Source organism: Cryptomeria japonica, chromosome 5, assembly GCF_030272615.1.
Source record: "Cryptomeria japonica chromosome 5, Sugi_1.0, whole genome shotgun sequence".
Lineage (NCBI taxonomy): Eukaryota > Viridiplantae > Streptophyta > Pinopsida > Cupressales > Cupressaceae > Cryptomeria > Cryptomeria japonica.
In genome coordinates this window covers 504,785,368-504,812,848 of record NC_081409.1, presented here as the reverse complement: position 1 = coordinate 504,812,848, position 27,481 = coordinate 504,785,368, and the positions used below count along the sequence as shown (strand labels likewise).

Here is a 27,481-nt window from a genome sequence, read left to right as displayed (position 1 = left end):
GTTTGATAACAGTTGGATATGGAATAGGAGACTTTGTCAAATAAATTTTGATAATATTGTAAAAGCCAGTAAGATCAAGGTCGTAAGAGGATTGCCTTTGCTGAACAAACCTGAGAATTCTTTGTGCAGAGAATGTCAACTTGGGAAGATGTCTTCCTCAACTTTCAAAGGTTAGTCTTTTTTAGAAAAGAACTTACTTGATCTTGTGCATACCGATCTGTGTGGTCCAATGAAAACTAGAAGTATTTAGGGAGATAGGTATTTCATGATTCTTACTGATGATTGCTCAAGAATGATGTGGGTCACATTCTTGAAAGACAAGTCTAAGGCATTTGGAAAGTTCAAAGCCTTTAGAGCATTAGTAGAGAAGGAAAAAGGTCAAAGGATAAAATGCCTAAGAACTGATCAAGGAGGTGAATTCACTTCTGATGAATTCAACAAGTATTGTGAAGATAACGATATCAAGAGGCAGTTGTCTACCCCAAGGACACCACAACAGAATGGCATAGCGGAAAGGAATAACAGGACTGTAGTTGAAGCGGCCAGAACAATGTTGATCCAAGGAAAGGTTGTTCACACTTTTTGGAGAGAAGCGGTGAGCACTGTAGTCTATACTATGAATCGGGTACTCAGCAAGAATGGTAAAGCTAAAACCCCTTATGAGTATTGGACCGGAAAGACTCCCACTATGAGTTATTTTAAAGTATTTGGCAGTAAGTGTTACATCAAGAGAGGTGAGAATCCGAGCAAGTTTGATGCTAAATGTGATGAAGGAATATTTTTGGGATATTCCACTAAGAGAAAATCTCTCAAGTGCTACAATAATAGGACACAAAAAATTGTTGAGAGTATCAATGTCAGGGTTGATGAATCCCCTAAGGAGCCTGAGGAAACCTGCAGCGAGAAAGTGGAAGATGAACCGGGTGTAGCCTTCTGGGAACCGGTTAAGAAAGAAACAAGTAAAGACCTCAGTGTTCCTATACTGGTAGAAGCTACAATAGTTGAAGAAGAAGAAGTAAGTGAAGAAGAAGAGGAAAAGCAAGCAGAACGAGCTAGAGTCATTCCTAGATATGTGAAACTACATCATGATCCAAAGCAGATCATAGGAGATAAAGATGCAGGGATACTCACAGGAAGAAAGGTGAAAGAGAAATCTTGCATGATTTTTGAATTTGAGCCCAAGACTTCTATAGAAGCACTTATAGATGAAGACTAGATTAAGGCAATGGAAGAGGAGCTAGACCAGATAGAAAAGAATGCAACATGGTCTTTGGTACCCAGACCAGAACACAAGAATGTCATAGGTACCAAATGGATCTTCAGGAATAAGCTAAATGAAGAAGGCACAATTGTAAGGAACAAGGCAAGACTTGTATGCGAGGGATATGCTCGGGAAGAAGGAGAAGACTATGGAGAAACCTTTGCCCCAATGGCTAGACTAGAAAGTGTTCGAATGATACTTGCATTTTTAGTATTTAAGGGATTCAAGGTATACCAGATGGATGTGAAGTCTACGTTCTTGAATGGAATCCTAGAAGAAGAAGTGTATATTGAGTAATCATATGGGTTTGCCTTATCAGAAGATAGTAACATGGTTTGTAGATTACACAAGGCCTTGTATGGATTGAAACAAGCACCAAGGGCATGGTATGAATGTTTACACTCTCATCTTGTGAAGATAGGATTTCAGAGAACAAGTGAGGATAGCAACATCTACTTGAAATCTGAAGGTGATCAGATTATGATCTATGAAGTATTTGTAGATGACATATTCTTTGGAGGAGATGATGAAATGAGCCATGAATTTGAAGATGAAATGAAGAAAGAGTTTGAGATGTCTTTGATTGGAGAGATAAAGTTCTTCATTGGTCTACAGATTCAGCAGATGAAAGAGGGTATCTTTATTACCCAGTCTAAGTATGTCAAAGAGGTATTGAAGACCTTTGGCATGGAGGAAAGCAAACTGGTTGGTACACCGATGGTGACCGGATGTAAATTGACTAAGGAAGATGATTCAATGTTAGTGAATGAGAAGGAGTACTGGTCAATGATCGGTAAGCTGCACTATGTGGTGCACAACAGACTAGATATTGCTCATGCAATGGGCATAGTAGCTCATTTTCAGAAAAGTCCAAGAGAATCCCACTTGGTAGCAATCAAGAGGATTATTAGATACCTAAAAGGAACAGTTGATTATGGATTATGGTATCCATACAATGGTTATTTTAATCTCAAGGTATTTACCGATGCAGATTGGGGAGGTAATGTGGATGACCGAAAGAGCACAACCAATGGAGCGTTCTTTCTTGGTGGAAGACTAGTCTCATGGACGAGTAAGAAGCAGAGTTGTACTTCTCAGTCTACAGCTGAAGCAAAGTATGTGACAATATTTATGAATTGCACTCAATCAATCTTGATGAAACATGTATTGGATGGTTTCAAAGTACCTATATCCGAACCGGTGAGTATATTTTGTGACAATACTAGTGCAATCAATATTTCCAAGAATCCGGTATTGCATGCTAGAACTAAACACATTGAGCTCAAGTATCATTTCTTGAGAGAGAAGGTTCAAAATAGAGAGGTTGTATTACAACATTTTTCCAGTAAGGAGCAACTAGCAGACATATTCACTAAGCCCTTACCGAAGACTACATTTACCTATTTAAGAGGTGAATTAGGGGTTCTACCCCATGAAGTAAATTAAAGATGTGTGCTCCACATCAGTCAGGTATTACAATGACAAATATTACAAGGTTGATGTGTTCAAGGATGCTACTCCATAGGGGGAGCAACATAAGTGGAGATTGGAAGCTTGTGCCTCCACTTTGGCATTGTTGTCAAAGGGGGACAAGATATCTGATGTATGATATGGGAGAAGATATTTGATGATGAAGATATATATTATAGTTGCAATGCTACACTAAGTATTTCCATCAATACCAAAGGGGGAGATTGTTGGTATATGATGAACCGGTATGATGATTATGATGATAATGTATGTTGTCATCGATGTCAATAAGTACAGGTGAACCGGTATGAAGATTGGAAGAAGTTGTTATTGATGTTCAAGTTGGAGAACCCGTATGAAGAGATGTAGTGAACCGGTGTTAGGTTTCACTGAGTGTGATTACCGATTGGTAGTCTCAGCTCTATGGTTTCTGGTTTGGCAATCTAGCTTGTGTGATGCAATCGATGATATTCTGTGATGAGTTAGCTAAGAAATAAGGATGAGATCGAGATACCATGTTAGTTTTGTGCACGTGAAGGATTTCCTTGAGGATCTTGCATGTGAAGATCGATTGCATTAAATTTCTACCTCGGGAATGAACATTCTTCTTAGCGGTATGAGAAGAAAGCGTGATGGGTTACTGGTTTCTATGTGTGGTGAAGAATGGACAATGTAGAATGATTTGTGATCTGCTTGAGATTGTTTTATTCTATGTAATGTGTTTAGACAGTCAAGATTGGACCGCTTGTAATTGTAAACCTAAATTGATTAGGGTTTAGGGTTTATGCTACCGACCTAATTGTTGTCTATAAGGTCGATGATGTTTTTTATTGTAAGTTGTTGGCAAATATTGTGTTTGTATTCGAGTGGTGAGATACTTGCCAGACCAGTGATTGGAAAACTATAGAGTGTGATTGCAGAGTAGAGGAGTGGAAAACTGCAGAGTAGAGGAATTGAAAAGGATTTGCCTTAGCATATAGTGTTGTTATCATATAAGAGCTTTACCTATTGCCTTCTAACCATTTCAATAGTAGGAAAACCCCTTGACCGGGTAGCTTTAACAGGCTTATTGTAAAACCTCTAACCAAGTGACTCAAGTTCATTGAGTTCTTCAAATCCTCTAGCAAGGTAACCTTTAATAGGGTATATAGCCATCCCTTTATCGGGTGATCTTTAACAGGATCGGTTCCTAACAAAACCTTATTATAAAGTCTTTAACCGGACTAGGCTCCTAACAAAGTACGCTTCAAAAGAGTTCAAAACCAAGCTTGTGGGTATTCATCCCCACCGTGGTTTTTCCCATTTGGGTTTCCATGTGAAAAATCTGTGTGTCATGAGGTGTGCATTTTTCATGTGATGATTGAATATTCTTTGTTTAGGTGATTATGCATGCAAAGCTAATGGTTATGGTATTACTGATACAACACATGCATATGTATATGGGTGAAGTAGTTATCAAGTGTTGAATGATATTTGAAGTATTCAGTTTTATTGGTTTAGTTGTCTGAAGTCTTACTCTGTTTAACCGGTATTGCCATGGTTAAGTTCAGTAATGAAGACAATCGGTTATCATTGTTTTAACTTGATAAGTTGTTGAGAAGTTGTTGTCTTTACTCTTTCACCCCCCCCCCCCTCTCAGTACCTGTTAGGGTATTTTTTGTTCATTATTATTCATCAATATGATATTGTAAGCCGACATAAGGCCTGTAAATTGTATACAGTATATATATAGGTCAACTTAATAGATCATTTTGTAATAGATATGGATATGGTTATGGACATGGAAATGTAATATGATGCGAAATCATTCTTAGAGACTATGTATATGAGGAATTCATTGTAAGGGTTATTCTGGTACTGAGGTTTAGGGTTTTAACTGGAACAAACAGAGCTTAAACCAGAATTGTGCTCTGGCATAGGAGATGCTATATCAAGCAGTTCATACTTCTTCGGATTGTTGGTTGGATTGTTATGTAGTCATTGAGGCTCCTATTATGATGAGAAGTGTGTTCTAGGCTGTGAGCCTTCCTACAAGTGCAGGCCCATCATATATTGTAATATCTCTTCATATGGCCAATGAATTAATATCGTGGGTCACAAATCCCACCGTGGTTTTTCCTCTTTGAGGTTTTCCGCATATAAATTTGTGTGTTATGTTTCTCATTTATGTGTTTGGCTTATTGGTTGCATTACTTCTTTCAATTCTGTTTATACCGGTATATCGGTTGGTGTAAGAATGTTTTGTTAAGGCTAAAATTTACAATTCTAGTATAACACTGATTCACCCCCTCCCCTCTCACTGTTCTTGGTTTCCAACAATTGGTATCAGATTCTTGTGCCTCGGAGGAATTTTAATAGCTTGAGGAAGATCTTGAAACCAAAATCATTGAATATAGCTTTGGAGAAGCAACTTGAGATGACACTTGAAGATTATGATGTTGAAAGATTGAAGAACTTAAAGCTACAAGATGAGTTGAATTCTACTAAAGAATTTATTCTTGTCCTACAAGAGAGACTATAATCTATTCAAGCTAGGAGAAAGGAAATTTAGCAAAATTAGGATGATAAAGAGGAAAATGCACTTAAGGAAAAATGTTAGAAATTGAGTCAAGAGAATATGGTTATGAAGAATGAAATGCAAGATATGACTATGAGGATGTCTAAGGAGATTGAGGATAGAAAGAAAAAGGAAGAAAATCTTGTTGTATCCCTAAAGAACAAATTTGAAGAATGTGGTAGGTTGACTCATGAAAATGAGATATTGAGGACTGATTTGGTACAATCCCAGAACAATAAGCAAGAGCTTGAAAGACAAATGATAATACTAAGAGATTATTTAACTACTACAAGTGAGTACAAAGAAAAATTCAAGATCGCTCAACACAACTTGATGAGTTACTGAAGAGATAGAGGCAGATTGGAGATTCCAATGGACTTGGATTTGAGCAAGGACATAATTTTGGTACTGCTAATGATGATCAAAACCATAAGGAACTGGTAAGTCAATTCAATGCTTATAAATTCAATGGTAGATGTTTTGTTTGCAATATATTTGGTCACATGGCTAGGAAATGTAGAAACAGAGCAAATCATAACCCTAATTCTGCTCCCGGTAAATGTTCAAAATGCAATAAAATTGGTCATAAGACAAAAGACTACAGAATGAATGTAAAATGATATGCTTGTGGAAAATTTGGATGGCTAATCAGTGCAGGTCAAGCAATTTCATTGGTTTTAGCAAGGCAATTCAAAGGAACAATGTTACATGTTATGCATGCAATGAAGTTGGACATATTGCTAAGTTTTGTAGAAGTAGAAATCCACTAGTTCGCAATGGAGGATCAAATGATAAAGGCAAAGAGAAGGTTAATGAAATCTGACATGATCATACTCAGAGATAGGTTAGAAAGACTGAAGAGCAATCATCAGATGGGAATGTCCCAATTACCTATCTAGCAGAAGAGGCTGCTCCTGCACCGACAATGAGCTCATCCGATAACTAAGGCAGATGCCTTAAGGGTAGGAAAATTTTATGGAAGATGATGCATATTCCCCTGGAGGAGATTCTGGAAGATGTTCCAGATATTGGAGAAGATTATCCAACATTAATATGTTCAGAATGAGATCTGGTATCTTTCACCAGTAGTCATTTATGTCAACAGAAGCTTAGGGTTTTCTGGATGGATAAAAGGTCAATTACACTTCATTGTTATTCACCTAGCATTCAGAGTGATTCAAAGTGATCTAGTGTAATCAGAAGCTATTCAAAGGCGATCAGATTTATTCTTGAGCGGTCACACCAGCATCTAGAAGGATTTGTTGAAGGTTTTCACCAAAAGCATTCTGAAGGTATTTTTCTTGAATCATGGAATCAAGATCATCTTTTGCTCTTATTTTTGTTGTAAAGCCAATTGTAGTAGAAGTTAAGGACCTCTCCAGGCCAATTTTCAAACGGTATCCACATGTGGCTACCAAGGAAGATTTGGTTGGAGCGTTTTCTTGCATTCTGGAGGGAGTGATATATGTGGAAGATGGTAGGGCCTATATTCATTGTCATATAGAGGACTTAGGTACTTTGGAGATCAAGGGGATGTATATGAATGAACTCATAGAAGAATTTGGTAAGATCAAATCGACATATCAACACATCAAAGATCTAGGGTTCACTGATATTCTAGATATTTCGAAGTTAGAGGATGATATAGTCAAATATGTACTGAGAAGAGTACATGGAGAATCCATATGGCTGGACAGACCCTACAAAATCACTAAGGAAGTCATCTAGGAAATTACTAGCTTGTCATCGACAGAGCCACATCCGAATAAGAAAGTATCAAATGACTTCATAAGGAAGATCATCGACGCCACATCAGACAAGAGATTGATGAAGGTGAGCACCATCACTGACACCGACATCAAATTTGGAAGCATGGTCATAGGCTACAAGGTAACTCAGTCTAACCAATTGAATTTAGTTTCTAGTTCATGTATTTTGGCCACATATAGGATGATGAGAGAAAATATCAAGTTAGATCTTTGTGACTGGATGCTTGAGGAGCTATTGATCAATTTAGGGAAGTTTAAAGATGAGAAGAAGGGCACCTTCCAGTATGAATATTTGTTGGTCTGCTTAATGTTATACTTTTTTATTGATACTCCCGGTTATGGAAGGAAGCAATGGGCTTTTGACATCCCGGTAGCAAGACAGCTAAAACAATCAATTGCTGCATTGGGAAGTCTTAGAGATGATAAGATATGGAGTTACTTCAAGGCTTTTCAAAAATCTATGAGGTCTAGAATAAGAGTACTTGAGCATATAGTAGAGAAATACTCTACTGACATATGTTTCATGGTCAAGAAAGATGAGACCCTCATGGAGGCAGTCAAGCCCCAGAAGATTTGGATAGCTGAAATAGGCTATGAGGTGGATGCATTAATTCTTGATGCATATGCAAAAATTCTACTTGATGAAAATATAGATGAAGCAAAAAAACCTTATGGAACAACACATCAAAAGACTCTTGAGGTTGAAAGTGAGTTCAACCAAAAGAAGAGGGAAAAACAAGAAGGTAAGGCAAGCAATTTTGTACAAAAAGTTTCTAAGGACATTAAGGAACTCATTGATGTTGTCCCAGAGAAAGGGAGAAAGAGGAAGGATCTGGTAGTTCACATTGAACCCATGACTGCAGATTTTGAGCCTAAAGATGACACACCATTAGCATTCAAAAGGGTTGTAAGGAAGAAACCAGAAGAACCTAAAGTGGAAGCAAAGAATCAACTGGTTAGGAAGGTCACCATCAAATTACCGGCACAAAAGAAGGCACCCAAGGCTACACCATCAGTTGCATCCGGTACTGCTAGAAGGAGGAAGAAGAGTGACATTGATTTGGCACTAGAGACTGGTAATGTAACAATTATTCTGCCTAAGACTTGTGCTAAAATTGTTGATGAAATTACTAAGGATGGGATGCTGAAAAATGTTAAGTCTTATTATAATACATTTGAAGATGATGAACTGAGAGAGGTAGAGGAAGCAATTCTTCTATATTTGGATATCTATAAGAAAGCATTAATTGAAATAGAAAATCAAATACCGACAGAGCTATACAACATGTTAGATGCTAGAAGGTTATCTGCAATGCAAGAAGACAAACACATTAAGATGAGAGAACTTTTAGCTATATGTGTTGCTATAACTCCATATGAGATGGAAAAGACAATTGAGGTTGCAAATAGGAAGGTATTCAATAGAAAACATAGAATAACTAGCATGATGTTAGGAAGGATGAATGAGATAATAAAGGAAACACAGAAGGCTAGGATAAAAAATTTGGGAGAGAAAGAGGATTCTTCACTTCACCGAAGACAAAGAGTGATACTGTAGATACACTGGTTGAAGGGGAAGGTAAAGGGATTATGGGTACTCCACCCTCAGTTTTGAAGAATATCAAGATAGTAGAAATTGAGCCACCGGTTAACACAAATGTATAGACAAATACTATGACACTGGTTAATGTTGAGAACATTGTACAGGATACTAACATTGAGGACACTTTTCCTTTGAATACTAATGTATAGGTTGAGGATATCGTTCCTAGAGAGGAATCGATAGTTGCACAGACTGCACCAAGTGGTGAAGGCACCAGTGCAAGTGAGGAGGCAATAAAAGTTAAATCACTAGAGAAAACAGGGGAATCCAGTAGGGAATCAGTTGCTGGCACATCATTATTGACAATTGACACTTCTCTAGTAGAAAAGAAAAACATCACAGAGATGAGTCCCACAGAACTAATGATGATGGCTTCTCAAAAACTGATGAAGTAAGGAACTACAGACAAAGGGATTATAGATCAATCCATAATTGTTTTGCACAGATTAGTCCCAGAATGTAAGATTGAGAATGAAGTGAGCCCTTCAGAAAAGCTTAAGGTAATAACAAAGCACATCTCTAAATATTTTCAATCATTACAACAGATCTCTAACATGCAAGCACTTGAAAAATTCACTTTGGCTAAGAGAGCCGCTTTTGATCAGATCATTGAGAGAGAGAAGAAAAAGATTGAGGAGAAACTAATTTTGATAGAAAATTATTTGAAAAAAGGTACTAATATATATAGGGTATGTTGCAATATTGAGATTCTTACATCAAAAGTAGATGAAAAGATAAAAGAGATACAAGACAAAATTGTTAGTATTGCTAACTCTTTTGATGGACTAATTTCACTGACAACATCTATTGGTAGAGAAATTTTGACTTTGGAGAACCAAATTTCTTCTCTTGAAAAGGAAAGAGATAAGATCATTCGGAGAGACATAAGTCTTAGAGGTTTGGTGAGTCCAAGATTGGATTCACTTGGTGTACATAAGAGGGAATGAATGGATATGCTTGGTAAGCCCACACCAACAGAAGTCATTGAGAAAGAATCACTTGCATATTTACTGAGTGGACTTGTATCTATCTCTGGCACATTCAAAACCGGCTGGGATACTTATGTGGAGTTATTAGAGAAAGCTTACCCGGAAATCTTGAAATTGGTCAAGCTCTGATAAGACATTTTTGGAGGTATTCAGTGTACAGTTATTATTCTTTGACATTCTTTTTACAATTTTTGGGCATTGATGTCAAAGGGGGACTAGTATAGATGTGAAAAAGAATGAAGGGTTGCATACATTAGGGGGAGTTACAGAGTTTTTGTAATTTTGGAGTATTGGAGCATTTTGCATATTCAGCTCATGGGGAGCAGGGCAGGATGAAACCAACAGTTGAAACCATGACCATTTTTCACATGAGAGTTGCCATCAATACCAAAGGGGGATATTGTTGGAAATTGACACTCTATTGGTTAGTTTTCATTATGTTTTCATTGATGGCAACATGATTTTGGGTTTCAGCTTCATATGGTGTACTAGCAGACACTTCACAGACTCTACACCGACACTGGTGGAATAGAAGATTTCTTTGGTCACCGGCAATGCATGCCAACATGGTATAGAAAAGGTCATCGGTATTGGAGGCCAAAACATATTGGATCTGACATCAGCAACTTGTTTTAATGCTTATTCATTTATATGGCCGACATGTAATATGATATTGTAAGTCGATATAAGGCATGTAAATTGTATAGGGTATATATAGGTCAACTTAATAGATCATTTTGTAATAGATATGGATATGGTTATGGACATGGAAATGTAATATGATGTGGAATCATTCTGAGAGACTATGTATGTGAGGAATTCATTGTAAGGGTTATTCCGATACTGAGGTTTAGGGTTTTAACCGGAACAAACAGAGCTTAAATCAGAACTGTACTCTGGCATAGGAGATGCTATATTAAGTAGTTCATACTTCTCTAGATTGTTGTTTGGATTGTTATGTAGTCACTGAGGCTCCTATTGTGATGAGCAGTGTGCTCTAGGCTGTAAGCCTTCCTGCAAGTGCAGGCCCATCATATATTGTAGTATCTCTTCATATGGCCAGTGAATTGATATTGTGGGTCACAAATCCCACCGTGGTTTTTCTTCTTTGAGGTTTTCCACATATAAATCTGTGTATTATGTTTCTCATTTATGTGTTTGGCTTATTGTTTGCATTACTTCTTTCAATTTTGTTTATACCGGTATACCAGTTGGTGTATGAATGTTTTGTTAAGGCTAAAATTTACTATTTCGGTGTAACAGTGATTCACCCCCCCTCTTAGTGTTATTGGTTTCCAACACATAGGTGCTACACCATACTCTTTAGAATACGGTTCAGAAGCTACTTTTCCCATTGAGGTAGAATTGCCATCACTAAGACTCTCCCTCAAAAATATTGTATCAAAGGAAGACTATAGAGTCACACATTTGCAAGAACTAGAACTATTAGATGAAAAATGACAAAACGCTTTGAATCACTTACAAGGTTACCAAAACAAAATAAGACAAAGCTATAACAAAAGAGTAAGACCACTTTTCTTTGAGGTACGGGATATAGTCCTTAAAGAGAATCAAAGGAACCCAACAGAACAGGAAAAACTAGGAAAATTTGAGCCTAACTGGTTAGGTCCTTTTGTGATAACAAGGGTCATTGGAAATGGTGCCTATAATTTAATAATGGAGGGAGATCCACTCTCCGATCCTATGAAAAACATGCACCTTAAGCGATATTACATCTAAGGGTTGGGTTAAGCTTTGACTTTACTTTTTGCATTTGCATATCATCTTACTTTTATCACTGCATTACATATAGTTTCTTTTTACACATATCATATTCGCAGTCTCCATAGCATATAATCTTTACATTCACATATAGCTACATCAATAACACAAGGAGATTGCATTAGTTATTCACCTGTCTTCACTGAAAGGAGCGAAAGTTGTCTCATTTCTTAGATACTTGTGCATGAAGTTTTTGAAATTTCTAGGTCATTCATCTTCAATGTCACCTTGGGATTGGGCTTCATCTATGGTTGAGTAGAAGTTTCACTATGGAGCCTTGTTACCCGAATTCTATCAATTATTATATTTCACAAATTAATCATTCTCTAAGTCATTATAGATACCTAGTTGATCATGTGGCTAGTGAAAAATCCAAAATTCAAATTCAGTGCCATTGTAATCATCATAGCCAAGTAGGTTTTATTACTTACAAGTCAAGGCAAGAATATAAAAAAGAAAATGAGCTATGCCAAATTCAATATCAAGGTGACAGAAGAAAAGATATATAACTAAAATATCATGCATAAATGTGCAATAAATCTTGGCTATGGGAACATGCAAGTAACTCCATCAGGGCTATGGATGCCTGCTAGCTATGGAGCAATATTCGAGAAATTATAGTGTATAACCTCGTCAGGGCTATAGATGTCTGACTGGCAGCAAGGCTCTATCTAGGATACTTTTTAAGCTAGAATAACTCATGTATCTAGTCACATAGGATTCTAAGGGTCCCTAATAATTATAAGAGTCATAATAAATTCAATTGCACACACATAGGCAAAATAAGATCAAAGTTTTAAGAAATGGTGGGGAAGTTTTCTGCATCTCCATTTATAAATCCTAGTTACATAGTGTGTTAAGTTGAATGGTCCCAGTTCTGTTGAGAATGGATTGAAATCCTTTCTCTGAAAGGTTTCGTACCTTTACTTTAGCCAATACATGACAAAATGATAAGCACATACGGTCATCTTTGTTAAAAAAAAAAAAATGCATCTTCATCCAGTATCTTGCATTAGCATAGCTTCATGTCAAAATTTCATGGTCTCCACATGCATTCTATAGATCATCATATCATTACAAGTCTGCATACTGGGGGCATAGCTGAATAAATCCTAAAAATTAGATAAAGTCCTGAAAAAATCTTAAAAAATCAGATAAAGTCTTGAAAAAATCTTAAAAATCAGATAAAGTCTTAAAAAACCCCTAAAAATTGGAAAAACATCTTAAACAAATACCAAAAACATCGAAAAATACAAAAAAAAACAAAAAAAAAACATTCCAATATGCTCCTGAAAAAACCTCAAAAGCATTGAAAAAGCTCTTGAAAAATAACTAAAAATTAAAAACAATTCGAAAAACTTACAATAAAATGTCTCGCAAGAAACAAATACCCTAGCAGATATCCAACAAACACTTCACATGAAGTTCACAAAATGATAAAACTATCTTATCAAAATATGCAATCAAGTTGATCAAACTATCTTATCAATTGCATCAACTATCCATATCAAGTGATCATTATCTTGTCTTAAATAGAAGAAGGATACATTCGAAACCAGATAAGTCAACCTTAAACGGGGTCCACACTTTCTAAGATAAGATGCTATCAACCATCACATCAAACAATCAAAGAAAAGGCACAAATCAGTATGGATGTTGAATCTTGTCCTAATTAGTCTTTATCTTTGATCAATTGATGATAGGTCAAGTTTCTATGCTACTCAAGGATGTCCAAAAGTGACTAGAGGAGCTATGGTGGGCACAAACCTTTTCTTTGTTTGTTGTTTATTGTGTGAAACAATGAAGTTCTGGGGTAGGTGTTATGGGTGTCTATGATAAGTACATTCATTTTATGAATGTCACACATACCTCAACTCCTAGCATCATTCCTAGAATGGAGGGTTCACTCCTTGTTTGCTACATGTTTATTTTTGCAATGAGATATCTTTACATCTAGGTTCCTCATACCCAGATGTGCAAAGCTTCATTGTTATATAATAAGGCTCGGTGATGAATATATATTGCAGTACAAACAAAGACACAAAAGTTTGTGTATCCATCGTCAATCTTCTCATGTTGATTGTTTCAATCAAAATAATTATTTCATCAAACATCTTTCCTTGTATCAACCTATTCATTATTTCTAATCATTCAGTCATCCAACTTTCTCTCCCTTATCACATCTTTCACTCTTTTCCTCTTACTAACAATTCTTCTTGGTTACTTGAGTCAAGAGGCAAACCAATATTCTGGCACATTTTCAAACAAAAAGATTTATTCACTTATTATTTAAATGCATTACTATAGTTCATATACATATTCATTTAGGTGATGGCATTCATATCATTTAGATTCATTATCATTTATGTTTTTTAGATTCATATATCAATTATCATTGGCTCATTTAAAATTGCATTCATTTAGTTTGATTATCACAGAGATTTATTACATTAAATCATTTAAAGTGCATTTATTTAAATTACATTCATTTAGGTTGAAATCATAATAAGTATCATATGATAGTTGCATCATCAATAATCATAAAGCACATAGATGCATCATAAAACCACATAGAACTGCATCATATAAAATCATGAATCACATCAATATAACACATGCATATAGACCACTGCCAAAAAACTACATATATATATATATATATATATATATATATATATATATATATATATATATCAAAAAGGTTGTGTCAGAATATACAACAATTGCCCGAAGGCTCATATAACAAAAAGTGTCAACTGACACTGCCTCTATTAGTAGGTGGATCCTACTTGTTGGAACCTGTCGATCCTGCCCCAGGATGTCCTGATGGTGCCTGAGGTGGACCCATAACTCCCCCACTGCTTATGCCCCAACTCTACGACTGTGATCTTCTCTTTGATTGAGAAGCCCGATAACTAGGAACCCTCTGACCCTCTAGAACAAAAACCTCATAATGATGATGCCAATATGTTGTCCCATAATTGACATGAAATAACCTATCCACCATCAGACGTGCATCGATACCAACAAAATATCTCTGATAGGAATCTATACATAACTGTGTCCTCTGAAGGATGTCATCTCACTCCCTCTAGAGATGATCTCTCTCTAGTATCCATGCTTGTTGCTCCTGTAGAATTACAGCCTGATCAGCTTGTCTATGTTGTCTCTCCCTAGCTAGAGCATCCTCTAGGCTCTATATCCTAGCTCTAAGGACCTATGGATTGTCATTGTTGTCATCATCCCCTTGTACTTCACCCTCTCCACCTACCTGTGCACCAAGCATATCCTTGAGCTCCGACATGTCTGTGTCCTCTGAGCTCACCTCACCATCATCGTTGTTCAATGATCTTGGTGAAGAATCATCCTCACTGCTACTAGACTCGGTGTCTCCACCAATGTCTACATTCTCCTCCTCTCCCATCTCCTCCCCCCCTCCTCATCTTGTGCTACAGCAATGGCTGGTGCAACTCCTCTCCCTCTCCTCCCTCTCCCTCCTTTCTCACCCCTCCACTACTGAATCTGTGGTGAAGTGATTGGAACAGTAGGATCTATCAATGGAGTAGGCCTATGTTTGGCCCACCATGCACTGAACTGTGGAGTAGTACTAGGATCAGCTACCCCATCTCACCAACCCCACTGGACTACATGCAAAGAATCGAACTCAACAAAGGTAACATGTGGCTGAATTCATACTGTCCAATTAGAGAACTCCTGAGTAACTCGAGCGAAGTAAGTTGTAACTGAAGGTACATCTGATACCTCCCCAAACTATCTGAGCACCCATCCTAGTAGGTGCAACTCAATGGTCCATTGTGTATCAACGATCCTACCTATGGGATATCTCTACTGCCTACAATAGGGTAAATGTTGTGCATCATCAGCCCAACCAGGGCAATCCAAATAAGGTCTCTAGATGAAATGCTATGAAATATCAATCTGGTGCATCTAGTATAAAGTATTACTCGAACCTCTATGCTTGATCTCAGGTGTATACCTATAAGCATATGACTCCTCGGCCTGAAGATCAACATGTATAACTAGCCTGGAGATGCCAATGTGCTCCCATGCCCAGACCTAGAGTAAAGAGACATCACAGTCGATCGATCGGTATCTCAAAAACACTATACCATGCATCTGATAATACAACATGACAAGAAGACAAGGACCCCATGCGAATACGCGTCTATGAACAATCATATCATGTATGACCCTATCCCATCCAAATAGGAACCCATGACCTCTCCTGTCGGGAATAAGCAGACCTCCTACCAAGTAGTACAAAACTATGGTCCAATCATCATAATTAGCCTCTTAGTTGTGCCCAAGAGATATCATAATCATTTCTCATATGGAGATCATCCTCCTCACACTCAAAGAGCTTGCACAAAGTTGTTACACTTGCTCGAGGATCATACACTACCCTCTCAACATGTATCAGAATGTGATATCCGCAAGACATCCTCAAGAGTAATTGATGCCTCGCCAGTAGGAAAATGAAAATAGCATTTCTCTGAATGCTAGCACTCGACTAATGCAATAATCAAGGCCTTGTTGGTCGTAATCTTTGGTAAATGTAACACATGGTATAATCCAAGCTACTTGAGCAAAGCAACATCCTCAGTATCTAATTGATCTCAAAGATCGAGACCATTGGGTCTACTTTGTCTGCAAATCAAAACATCAAGGTTTTCCTGCAAGCAAAAAGTATGCAAATGTTAGATATATCAACTCACAAACCAAATTCGTAACATGCATGATAGAGAATCAATTTTTTTCAACGAATGCACAAAGTTTAATACTAATGCGATGCATTTAATACTTATGCAATGTAATTAAATCAAATACACAACATTTATATCTATTGCACAACATTTATTAAGCATGTGAATTTAACAGTTAACTATGCAATGCTAAATACTTATGTGAAACACTTATGCTATTGCACAACATTTAAGGTGAATATGCAGCACTTAAAATGATTGCGCAAAAATCAATATACAGATGTGCAACAATTAAAAAAGTGAGCTCTGGAAAAATTTGGAAAAAAAACTAACAAAAATGGACAAAATTTTGGAAGATGTACCATGCCTCTTGTGTGAGTGTCTTTGGAATGAGCGCACTTGCTCAGATAAGTGTTGTCGTGCTCTATAACCTGCCATAATGATCAAATATGCACAAGAATGCTCTAAACTCACCAAGAAATCTATGAACTCAAAAGAAAGCAAATGAGCAATTGAAGGGGTGAAATTTATATTTATAGCTCAAAATTAGGGGTTTTCTCTCTGCAATGGTCGTGGTCCCCCTGAACTTAATGCACTTGTAGGCCAGTCAAACGGACTCGAAATCACATGAAACTGAGTGCTATTACTCAACAGTGTATCATTAAATTGGTCTCAATTTCATAATTTTTCAACAAAATTTTCTGAGGGGGAATATTTACACCCTACATGTCACTGGGGCAATACTGGGGTAGAAATTTTTGTTTTGTTTGAAGCAACGTCGTTTCGATATTGCATCAAAGAGGGGAAAATGTAGACACCTAAAAATATCTCATCGATCATGCACTAATTAACCGTCCTATTAGTTAAATAATTCTTTAATTATTTAATTAAGCTAATTAATCTTATTTCTTCTGAACTAATTCAAATCATCACCTTCTACATCACTAATTATTCAATTTCCATCCTTTTATTAATTCATCATTTAACCCTTTTTCAAATATTAATTAGTTAATCAATTGTGATTTAATTCCTTAATTAAATAGTCTTTATTATTTAAATATTTCCATTTCTAATGATTGAATAATTTTATGTAAATTATTTAATTAATTAATTTATCCTCCAAATCCCCAAATTCGGATTTCAATTAATTTCATTTCTTCCAAATTCGCATTTCACCAATTTCAATTTCATTGCATTTCAAGTTAATGTCCATTTCAAGTTAATGTGTATTTCAATTTCGTCATTCGAAAATCAAAATTCAAATCTAGATAAGAATGAAATTGAATTTCAATTCAAAAGCCCTACAACACATGTTAAAATCATGACTAATTGATCAAATCAGTTAACTCTCCAATCTCCACTTTTAACTCCCAATCACCTTTTTCTAACTAATCAATAAATTCAGTCCTCTCCCTAGTCATTTTAGTTAACTAGCCAATCTATCTAGTTGACTAGCTAGTCTATCTAGTTATCAATCCAATCAATTGAGTCATCTCTTTAATCAATCCACTTAACAGATCAATCAAAAGGAGTTAACTGATCAATCAAATCAGTTCAATTGTCAATCAACATTTCAGTTCCATTTCTCATCCAATCTAACCCAAAAAATCTATAAAAGCAACATCATTTCTCCATTTCAATCAATCACAATCTTCGAAATTATTGTGTCTAACCTATGCAGGGATCCTAGTGCAATATATGAGAGCCACACAACACAATTTTGGAGAAGAACAATGGAAGACATGATGCAGAATAGGGAGTTTTATATTGTTTAATTCATTCAATTTTGCATCTATTTCATTGGTTTATGTTTAGGATTTGCTAGATTAGTTAAAGAATCTGTGATTTTTTGTTTAATCTAATTAGCTTTGATTTTCCCTAATGATTTTAAGCTTGAAAACAACTTATATGTTTGAAGACATGTTTACTATTATACTTTATATGAGGTGGACGTATTGATGTTAGTGATGGTATAGTTATGATTTGGATTATATATTGGTGACTTATTATGATGTTTTATGAGATGTTAATCTATGATTAGGCGTAGAAAAGGAAATCTTTCAAAGAGTTTACCAATGAAATTTGGGCTTTTTATGAACTTACTATTTTTACCAATGTCTATTTTTAGTAAGTCCATTTTTAGCAAATTTCACCATGTCTCCAATTGGCCTAATTTTGTGTTTCTACAAACTTTTGATTTTTAGGAGTTGCTATTTTTAGCAATATGTGAACGTTGATTGTAAATGCTTTTTTATGTGTAGAATAGATCTTTATTATATTGTTTGCTTGGGGTTTAAGGTGAAGGGAATGATTTCGTACTACTCATTCGTGAGTTCCATACGATGTCACGACTTCATTCTCTCTCTCTCTCTCTCTCTCTCTCTCTCTATATATATATATATATATACACACACACACACACACACACACACACACACACACACACACACACACACACACACACACACACACATACATACATATACATATATATCGTGATATGTGTGTGTGTGCATGTGTACATATATGTATGTATATATATATATACATATATGTATGTATATATATATATATATATACATATATGTATATATATATATATACATATATGTATATATATATATATATACATATATGTATATATACATATATATATATATACACATACATATACACACAAACACATACATACATATACATATATATACATATATATCGTGATATGTGTGTGTGTGCGTGTGTACATACATATATATATGTATATATGTGTGTGTGTATATGTACATATATATATATGTATATATATACATACATATATGTGTGTGTGTGTATATATATATATATAGATATATACATGTATATTTATGTGTATATATATATATATATATATATATATGTATATATATATGTATGTATGTATATATATACATATATATATATGTATATATATGTATGTATGTATGTATATATGTATATATATATACATATATACACATATACATATACACACACACATGTATATATATATATATATATATATATATATATATATATATGTTTGCATGCAAAATATTTTGTGCAGGTTGCAGGTACCAGACATTAACTCCACTTAGTCCCACACGTCTGAGCATGTCATTAAATCTCAATGGTGGTACAAGAGGTAGTACAAGGCCCAAAATGTATAGCCCTAGCCATTGTCCTAACCTAGGAATAATTATCTAGTCTTATTTTTATCCTGTCAAATTTGTCATATAGACAATATCTTATCAACTTGTTGTCAATGGTAAGTCTTGTTTTGATATTGGTATCATTTTATGATTTACTTGAGTGTGTAAAATTTTATGTTATCTTAAGTATTAGTATTAATTGTCACTTGACTGTTATAAATTAACTAATAATTAATCATTGCTTACTATTGCTTTAATTGTGTTTTCAATTTAATAAATATATTCATGCATTAAATTTGATATTGTTTATTAAACGATTTATTATTATGCATGTGAATATTTTTAGTGTGGGAGTTATCTTGAGTGGAAATTATGTCTTATTGTGGAATTGATTTATTTTGGTGGAACTAGTTGTTCTTTTTGGTGGATAATTATATTTTTAGTTGGAAAGAATTATTTATTCTTGCATGTTGTTGAGTGGGAGTTAACTACTTTTAAGGGAGTTTTTAATTGGTGTTTTAATATTTAAATATTATTGTTTAATTATTTTATGAGGATTTTTAATTGTTTTATTATTTAATTATTGTTTAATTTTAATGATTTTGGAATTAGGGTTTTGCTTTTCTTTTGTGAATGTTTTTATGAAGCTTTATTGAGGTTGTAGTTGAGTTTTGTATATATTTTCTTTATAGGAGTTTTATTTTATGTTTTCTTTTCACAAAGTTTTGGGAGAAGAATTATGATTGCGAATTCTGGAGTATTTGAAGGAGAATTTTGGATTGTGAATTTTGGAGAGAAGGGTTTGTAGTTTTTTTGCATTGATTAGAGGATTTCTTTTTTTTATTTTTGCTTGGTGATTGCATTGGATTGCTTTGGGATTGATTGTTAAAATTGTGTTGTTGATTAGAAGAGTATTCGAAATCAAAGATTTGTCTACAAATTCTCTCTCTTTCTTTTCTATCTTTCTTCATAGTTTTTCAAATAGGTTTCTATCTCCCATATTTGATTTATGTTTTAATTGCAATTTTAATTGAAATTGATTATTAGGGGGGAATTGAGAATGTTGTTTTGATTGTATTTATTGTTTGAAATTAATTCTTTATTCATGTTTTAAAAATAGTGCTATATGCTTAAATCGAGTGTGGGAATTGATTGTTTCAGTTGATTAATTTTGGTTTATGCTTGATTAGAAACCTTGCATGAATCCTTATGTCTAGTTTTTTATTAGTTTTTGGGGTGTAATTAGGCCTTGTTCAAATGGTTTTTTTGTCGAACTTCAGTTTGGAATCCTTATGCTTTATTTTTCTTCATTTTTTATGCATTTTTAAGCAACTGTGTAGTTATAGAGCTCACATGTGTAGTAATAGTTCTCAAATGCACAACTTATGGGCTCAATTGTGCACCATTTGAGCTCAACTATGCAAGAATAGTGAACAACTACACAAGTTATTTTGGGTGTGTCCCAGTTTATAATTTTGACCTAATTTTGATTCTCGGTCAGTTCTAGAGGCTTAGAGTGACTGTGTACCCTGTCAATTTTGGCTTTCTATGTCTGATTGGACTTAATTTTGGCTGGATTGGTGTTAATATTCCCTTTCTTGATTATGTTTGTGAAAAGGAACAATGATTTTTGAGGTTATGATTTAGTTTTAGGACTTGACCTTGTGATTGGTCTTTGTTTTGAAGTCCTAATTTCATATTGTGCAATCTATTTATGTATATGGATCTTGATGTTCCTATCTATATATCATATTTTTCATGATGCTTATTTTGAGCCATAAAGGATAGGTTATCTAGGTGCATTTAGGGGGAGTGGCTCTCTATGGGGGTCGGGTCCCAAACTGGCAGCCAGGATAACTCATATGAGAGTTGATTTATAAGATAACATAAATAAAACTTTGGGTTGGGTTTACTCTAGTTTACACACTAATAATATATTATTTTGGTTCCACGCTCATGACCTTGTGTGCTCGTATAGATAGAGGATGAGGTTGGGAAGGCCTGTTCGTCTGCATACACATTTAGAATTGGCATGATCGTACAATACCTTGTCATTAGGAAATAATTGTATGGTACCACATGAGTTCTCCATGGGGGTCGAGGTCTAGAGTTAGGAGAGGGTCAGGCTATCAGGATAACTCATGTTGAGACTATGTGATGACACTCTCTCCTTATGTATCCTAGTATCTTATTGTGCCAACTTTTATGTGGAAGCCTCTAGGAGTTCTTTGGTAGTCTTTTTGGTAGTTCTCCTTTATTTTTTGATCTTGAACAATGGTTTCTTGTGTGTCTTGGTTGTGGTGTATGTTTGGTTCTTTTATCCATAGCCTTATTTCTTGTTGTTTGGGGCCTTGTGTCTATCTCCAGCATGGGGGGTGAACCTCTAGGTTCCACATGGTTGGGTGGTAGTGTTTACCATCTATTGGGGTTTTGAAGTTCTTGTTCATTTGCAACTAGATGGATCTTATCTTGTATTCCAATGTTTTCAGATTTAGATGTAGGTTGTTCTACCATCGTAATTGTATTGGATATGTATCTTTCATAAGTGATGCAAGAGAATATGTATTTGTACATCTGTAGTTGTAATTGAAATGATATTTGTAATTGGATACTCCTAGTGGAAAGGATTGTAAAAGTACTATTATGATAGATGTATTTGTATTAATAGATAACTTGTAAGTGAATGTACTCATGTGGATTATATGTATGTTCTTATTCTTAATGAAGGTTATCATAGGAATCTTTCATTTAGTGCTTTAAAATGAACTTAGCATATGCCTTTATATGATGAGTAATATGATTAATGATTAGGAGTTTATTTGATTAAGTCGATGTATCCTATTAGGAATGTTTATGTGACTTGGAATAATGTAATGGATTAAGTTGTCCTCATGTGAGTAACTTAGTGGTGTTTAATACATGTTTGTAAATGTTGTTTAGTAGAGACATTAGGGAGCCCTTAGAGGATTGTTATAGGATGTGATTAAGTCTTCTGCTAAATATTGTATGATTCATCTATGTAATGTAATAAACTTACTTAGTGTTGTATTGCGTTAAGAGATGGTTGACGTATTATGTCTTCCTAAACAACAAAAAATGCTATGTGTTTTGGTTTACTAGTGTTATTTCTTTGGGGTTCCCTAGCGGAGCATTACACTCATACTAGAACACATAAGTACTTTTTCCTACATATTGGAACTTCCACTACATCATCCTTACTTCAACATATATGACAATTCAAGATAGGTTGACATCAATGACAACACAAGACAACAACTCAAGTTTCCAACAACCTACCTAGAAACTTGAACATCTTCCATGAGAGCTTAGCCCCCAAAGCTAAATTTTGCATCTCTATTTTCCCAAGCCTCACTCACCCACAATCCTTAGGGTGACATGTCATATCCCAACTCAATAGAGGTATTCATTTTTTGTCCTTTGAGCCTTCCCAAAGGAACTTCTTAAGATATCCTGCTAAATTTGAAATCACTTTGTTTGTCATCTTAAAAGATGACATCATATAATTGGAACCACCAAGAGAACAACCTTAATCATCAATACCCTACCAACCAAAGATAGCCATTTTTTTTCTATGCAACAATTTTATTTCTACAATTGCTTAACACCTCATCCCAAGGCATGATTCTACATGTTCCTACAAAAATGGAGTTCCCAAGTACTTTGAAAGCAACTTTCCACCCTAAAAGCCAAGAACCCTAGCAATCTTTTTTTGTATTACTTTATTTTTTCTAATTTCTCTTTGTTGAGAATTAATCAATAGATTTGTTGATTACCCGAGGCTCCCTAATGGTGGCCTCCCTGAATAAAATTATTTTTTGCAAATTGGATGTGAGAGATATGATCAATCCCATCCACAAATTTGATTCCATACCAAATATTAGTTTCTCTCAATTTTTTTAAATGACGTCCCATGGCTTCAACCATAATAAAAAAAGGAAGGGAGATAATGAATCTCCTTGCCTTAGACCATTTGTGGCCTCAAAGAAATCATAGATAGATCCATTAACAAGTACTAAATATTGAGGGTAGAAATTCAAGCATGAATGATCTCTAACCATCTTTCATTAAAACAAATTTCTCATAATAGACAAAAGGAAATCTCAATGGACTCTATCATAATCTTTACTAATGTCCAGTTTGATTAACACGCCTTTCAATTTTTTGATGCAATAATGTAAAAAGTCTTTTAGGTAATGATGATGCTATATGTGATTTATCTCCTAGGTGTAAAACCATTTTGCTCCTCAGAAATGATATTCTCCAATATTTTTCAATCTATTTTCTAGGGCTTTAGCCACAATTTTGTAGATAGTATTACATAAAGAAATTAGATTGAAATCTATAAAAGGTTTGCTATCATACTTATTTTGAATTAATGCTATAGTTGTGTTGTTGATGTAATTTACAAAACTTCTTCTCTTCTTGAAATCTTTAGCTAATTTCCAAACATCCAAACCAACAAATCCCCAACAAATTTGGAAAATGTTTGGAGGAAATCCATCTAGTTTGAGAGACTTCTTTGATTTTAATTAAAATGTGGTGATCCTTAACTCCTCCATAGAAAAATCCTTATTTAGCATTTGATTATCATCAATTTCAATGCATCTAAAATATTTGACAAAATTGATTGATCCCATCCACTGAAAGTATGTGTGCTTGTAGCTAATAGAGAACTAAATTAGCAAATAGCCTTAGCTTCAATAGCCACCCTCTCATTAGCAGTAGAACCATCAAACAATTGTACCATCTCAATTCGATTCATATCCCTTCAAGATTTAGCTAAGACATGAAAGAATTTGGTGTTTGTATCCTCATTTCGTAACTAGTTTTCTTGTGCTTTGTCCCTCCAAAATGCCTTTGAAGAAAACCATACATGAATGAGAGGGGGGTGAATTAGTTTGAAACTTCAAAATAGATTATTAATAAACAATGTTAACTAACTTAATGATAACACATCAACACATGAACTTAGCTATGAAAGTTGGAAGGGTGAAAGGAAAATTTGGAGAAGGTTGCATAAAAACGGCTTCACTGATTATATGGAGAAATTGCATGGGAGCAAGAAGTCTGTTTCCCATGGTTTTGTCAAGGGTTGGAAAAATAGCAGAGTTACTCTATTTGGTTAGACCTGGAGAGTGGATGAAGATTTGGTGGCTGAGGTGACTGGTTTGCAGAAGAACGACATCAAGTTTTATAGAGATCGTAAGTTCTTGGTGGAAGCCATAAAAAATTTCCCCAAGAACGAAGAAGAAAGGGGCTCGCCTTGCCAAAAAGGACAATACTTCCTATTATCTCCCTAACCAGGTAAAATCCTTTTGGCAGAAAATGTTGAAAGTGTTAATGGAGTATCTTACTGTTGATGGTAGGTTTTCGAAAGTCTATAATTATCACTTTGTTATCCTTAATCACTTTCGCCATGGCTCTAAGATATCTCTGCCCTTTTATCTGGCCTCTTCCCTTAATGATAGTTTGGTTGACCATGCTAAGAAACCTAATTCCTACCCCATTGCTCACCAAGGTCTTATTTTGTTAATTTATGGGTATCTTAAGGATATAGTTAAGGCTAATAAGGATGATCCCTTTGTGGAGAATGCCCATATTTCTGAGGATTATGACAGTTCTGACTCTGATGAGGACTCTTCCAATCTTCCCCCTAAAAAGAAATCAAGGGTTAGTAAGAAAGCTGAAGAAGATGTTGAAGAGAAGGTTGATTCTGAGCAGGAGCAGGAGAAGGAGGTGAAAGAAGAGAAAAAGAATGAGCATGAGAAGAAAGTTGAGGGTGAGGAAGGAGACAAGGATAATGAGCAAAGAAAAGAGGATGTTGATGAGTCAGAGGCGAAGGAGAGTCCCTATGATTTAGACAATAGGGATGATGTTCAGAATAATATGGAGGGCAATCCTAGGTTTGAGGATTCTACTCAAGACATGGAGGATGTAGATACTATTCTGAATTCTACTAGAAACAACTCTCTTGAAATGTTTAATTTCCAAAAGTAGGTGGTTGATAATATTACCAACATTTAGGAAAAACAGAGAGAGCTGGATTTCAAAATTGATAATTTGGTTAAGGATATCAATAATAAAGGAAAAGAGGAAAATGCAGAGGATAATAGTGAAGTAGAGGATGACAAAGAAATTCTGGACTGGTCGAAAGGTGAGATCATAAAGGGAGATTTGAAGCACCTGGAGGATGTGGTGAGGACTCTCAAATAAAAGGGTGAGTCTAATAGTGAACTGATAAACAAGCAGATTCAAAAAACTGAGAGTGCTCTGAGGAAATTCATGGAGCATAGCTTGGCTGTGTTGAAGGTTTCTTTTCAAAATATGAATGTGTTGGTTGCTTGCCTAGAGAAGGATAAGCAGAATAAAGACACCATGATTGTTAATGGTGAGCCGGGTTCTAGTTCTGTCCAACACTCTTCTAGACATAGAACTAATGCAAAAGAGCTGGAGCTGAAGACCAAAGATAATCAACAGGTGCAGGAAAGTAAAGACCTAAAAGAGGTAGCAAATTCGATGATGATGCTTGTCAGGGATGCTGAAGAGACCATAAAGATTTTCACCTAAATGCTCTCATTTTGTTTTAGGTGTGCCAGTCTCTCACTGGCCTTTTGTTGTTCTTTTCTCTGGTTGTTGTCTTTTGTGATGTTCTTTTGCAGCCTTTCTCTCTTTGTTATGTCTTCTCTAGTTTCTCTATTGCTTTTCTTTTCGATATGTAAGTGGGTTTTAGGTCCCTTAAAACTTGGTTTTCCTTAATCAAAAACACTAGATTTACATGGAAAACCCAAACTGGGAAAAACCATAGTGAGAATCTAACTCTCAATATGAATAATAATGTTTACAACATTTTAGGCTTATTGCCAAGGAGAACCAACACTTGATGGACTTGCAAAACTAAGACACATAACCTTAGGCAAGATACAAAGAGGACTTGCTCAACTAAACATCACTTCTTTAGGACAAGATACAAATTGTTGTTGAAGGACTCACTATCAACCAACAACAAATGAAATAGTTGAATTGAAAGCAAGAAGGATTCTCCTCGGTCCTTGAACAACTGGATCAAGCGACCAACATCCTGACAAACATCTCTGATAATATTCATTGTCACAACACACAATCTTGCAAAATATATCACCTTCAAAGCTCTTCTCAAATTGACTTTTGTACAACCACAAACTCAAAGTTGCTTGCAAATCATTTGAATACACTTATCACACAATTCACTTCTCATCACTTCCTAATTCATCCATCCACAGATCTTAAATATGAGTCAAAATATGGAAATCCTGATTAAGGGTTGGCCAAAACAAAATAAGAAATATTACACAAAATAAGCAATATTACACAAAATAAGCCACCCAAACCTAAAATACTCAAATCGATCCACTCCAGGAGAAAGAGGGAACCAAAACATATTACAATACATCCTTCCATGATTTATCCAACAATGCACACATGTCGACACATACTCCAAAGCCGTTACAAAATGTAACTTGTAGAAATAACAACCAACTGACCACATAACCTCTTTCGATGCAAAATACTCAATGTAGATCTCCACACACCATGGCGAGATCCAAAACAACATCTCAACACATCTTCCAACACATATCTAGACCAAAAGAATATGTTACACTAAACTACAACACACTAAGGAACATATCCGGAAGGAACCAAAAGCTTTTCAAACCATTTTGAATACAAGGACACAACTAACACGAAAAACATTAACTGTAACACAAAACATAATTTCGCAACAACCAAAATTATATTTAGACCAACATCCATCTAGATAACTAGGTTTGACATCAATGACAACCATACAAGCTCATGCTTCCAACAATCTGCAACAACCTCCTCTTTGACCAAGATCTTAGCATGCCACTCTTTCAACTCTCTCTTTGACATAGTCAACTATAAACATACCAAATTTGGTGATTTTTTCATTCAACTCTTCTAATTATGTTTCAATCCTTTCTTTTTCAATAATTTTTTTTTAAGCTCTCTTGTTCCAATATTTTAGTTTATTTTTTATATTATTTAGACATTTGGTGAAACAATAGCTAATTGTTTCACAATAGAAGGTACTTTCTTCCCACGATTTTTCGAAGTTTGTGACTAAATTATGGTCCTAC

At 35.1% G+C, this 27,481-nt stretch overlaps 1 protein-coding gene across 1 annotated transcript in view; it reads left to right on the top strand.

Annotated features, from left to right (window-relative positions):
• LOC131064861 (uncharacterized) overlaps positions 1–25,340 on the top strand; it is a 61,404-nt gene extending 36,064 nt beyond the window's left edge. The window contains exon 3 of the mRNA XM_057999162.1: positions 24,894–25,340. Coding sequence (XP_057855145.1) covers positions 24,894–25,340 — 447 coding nt within the window. The remainder of the gene's footprint in view (positions 1–24,893) is intronic.
• Positions 25,341–27,481: the final 2,141 nt, after the last annotated feature.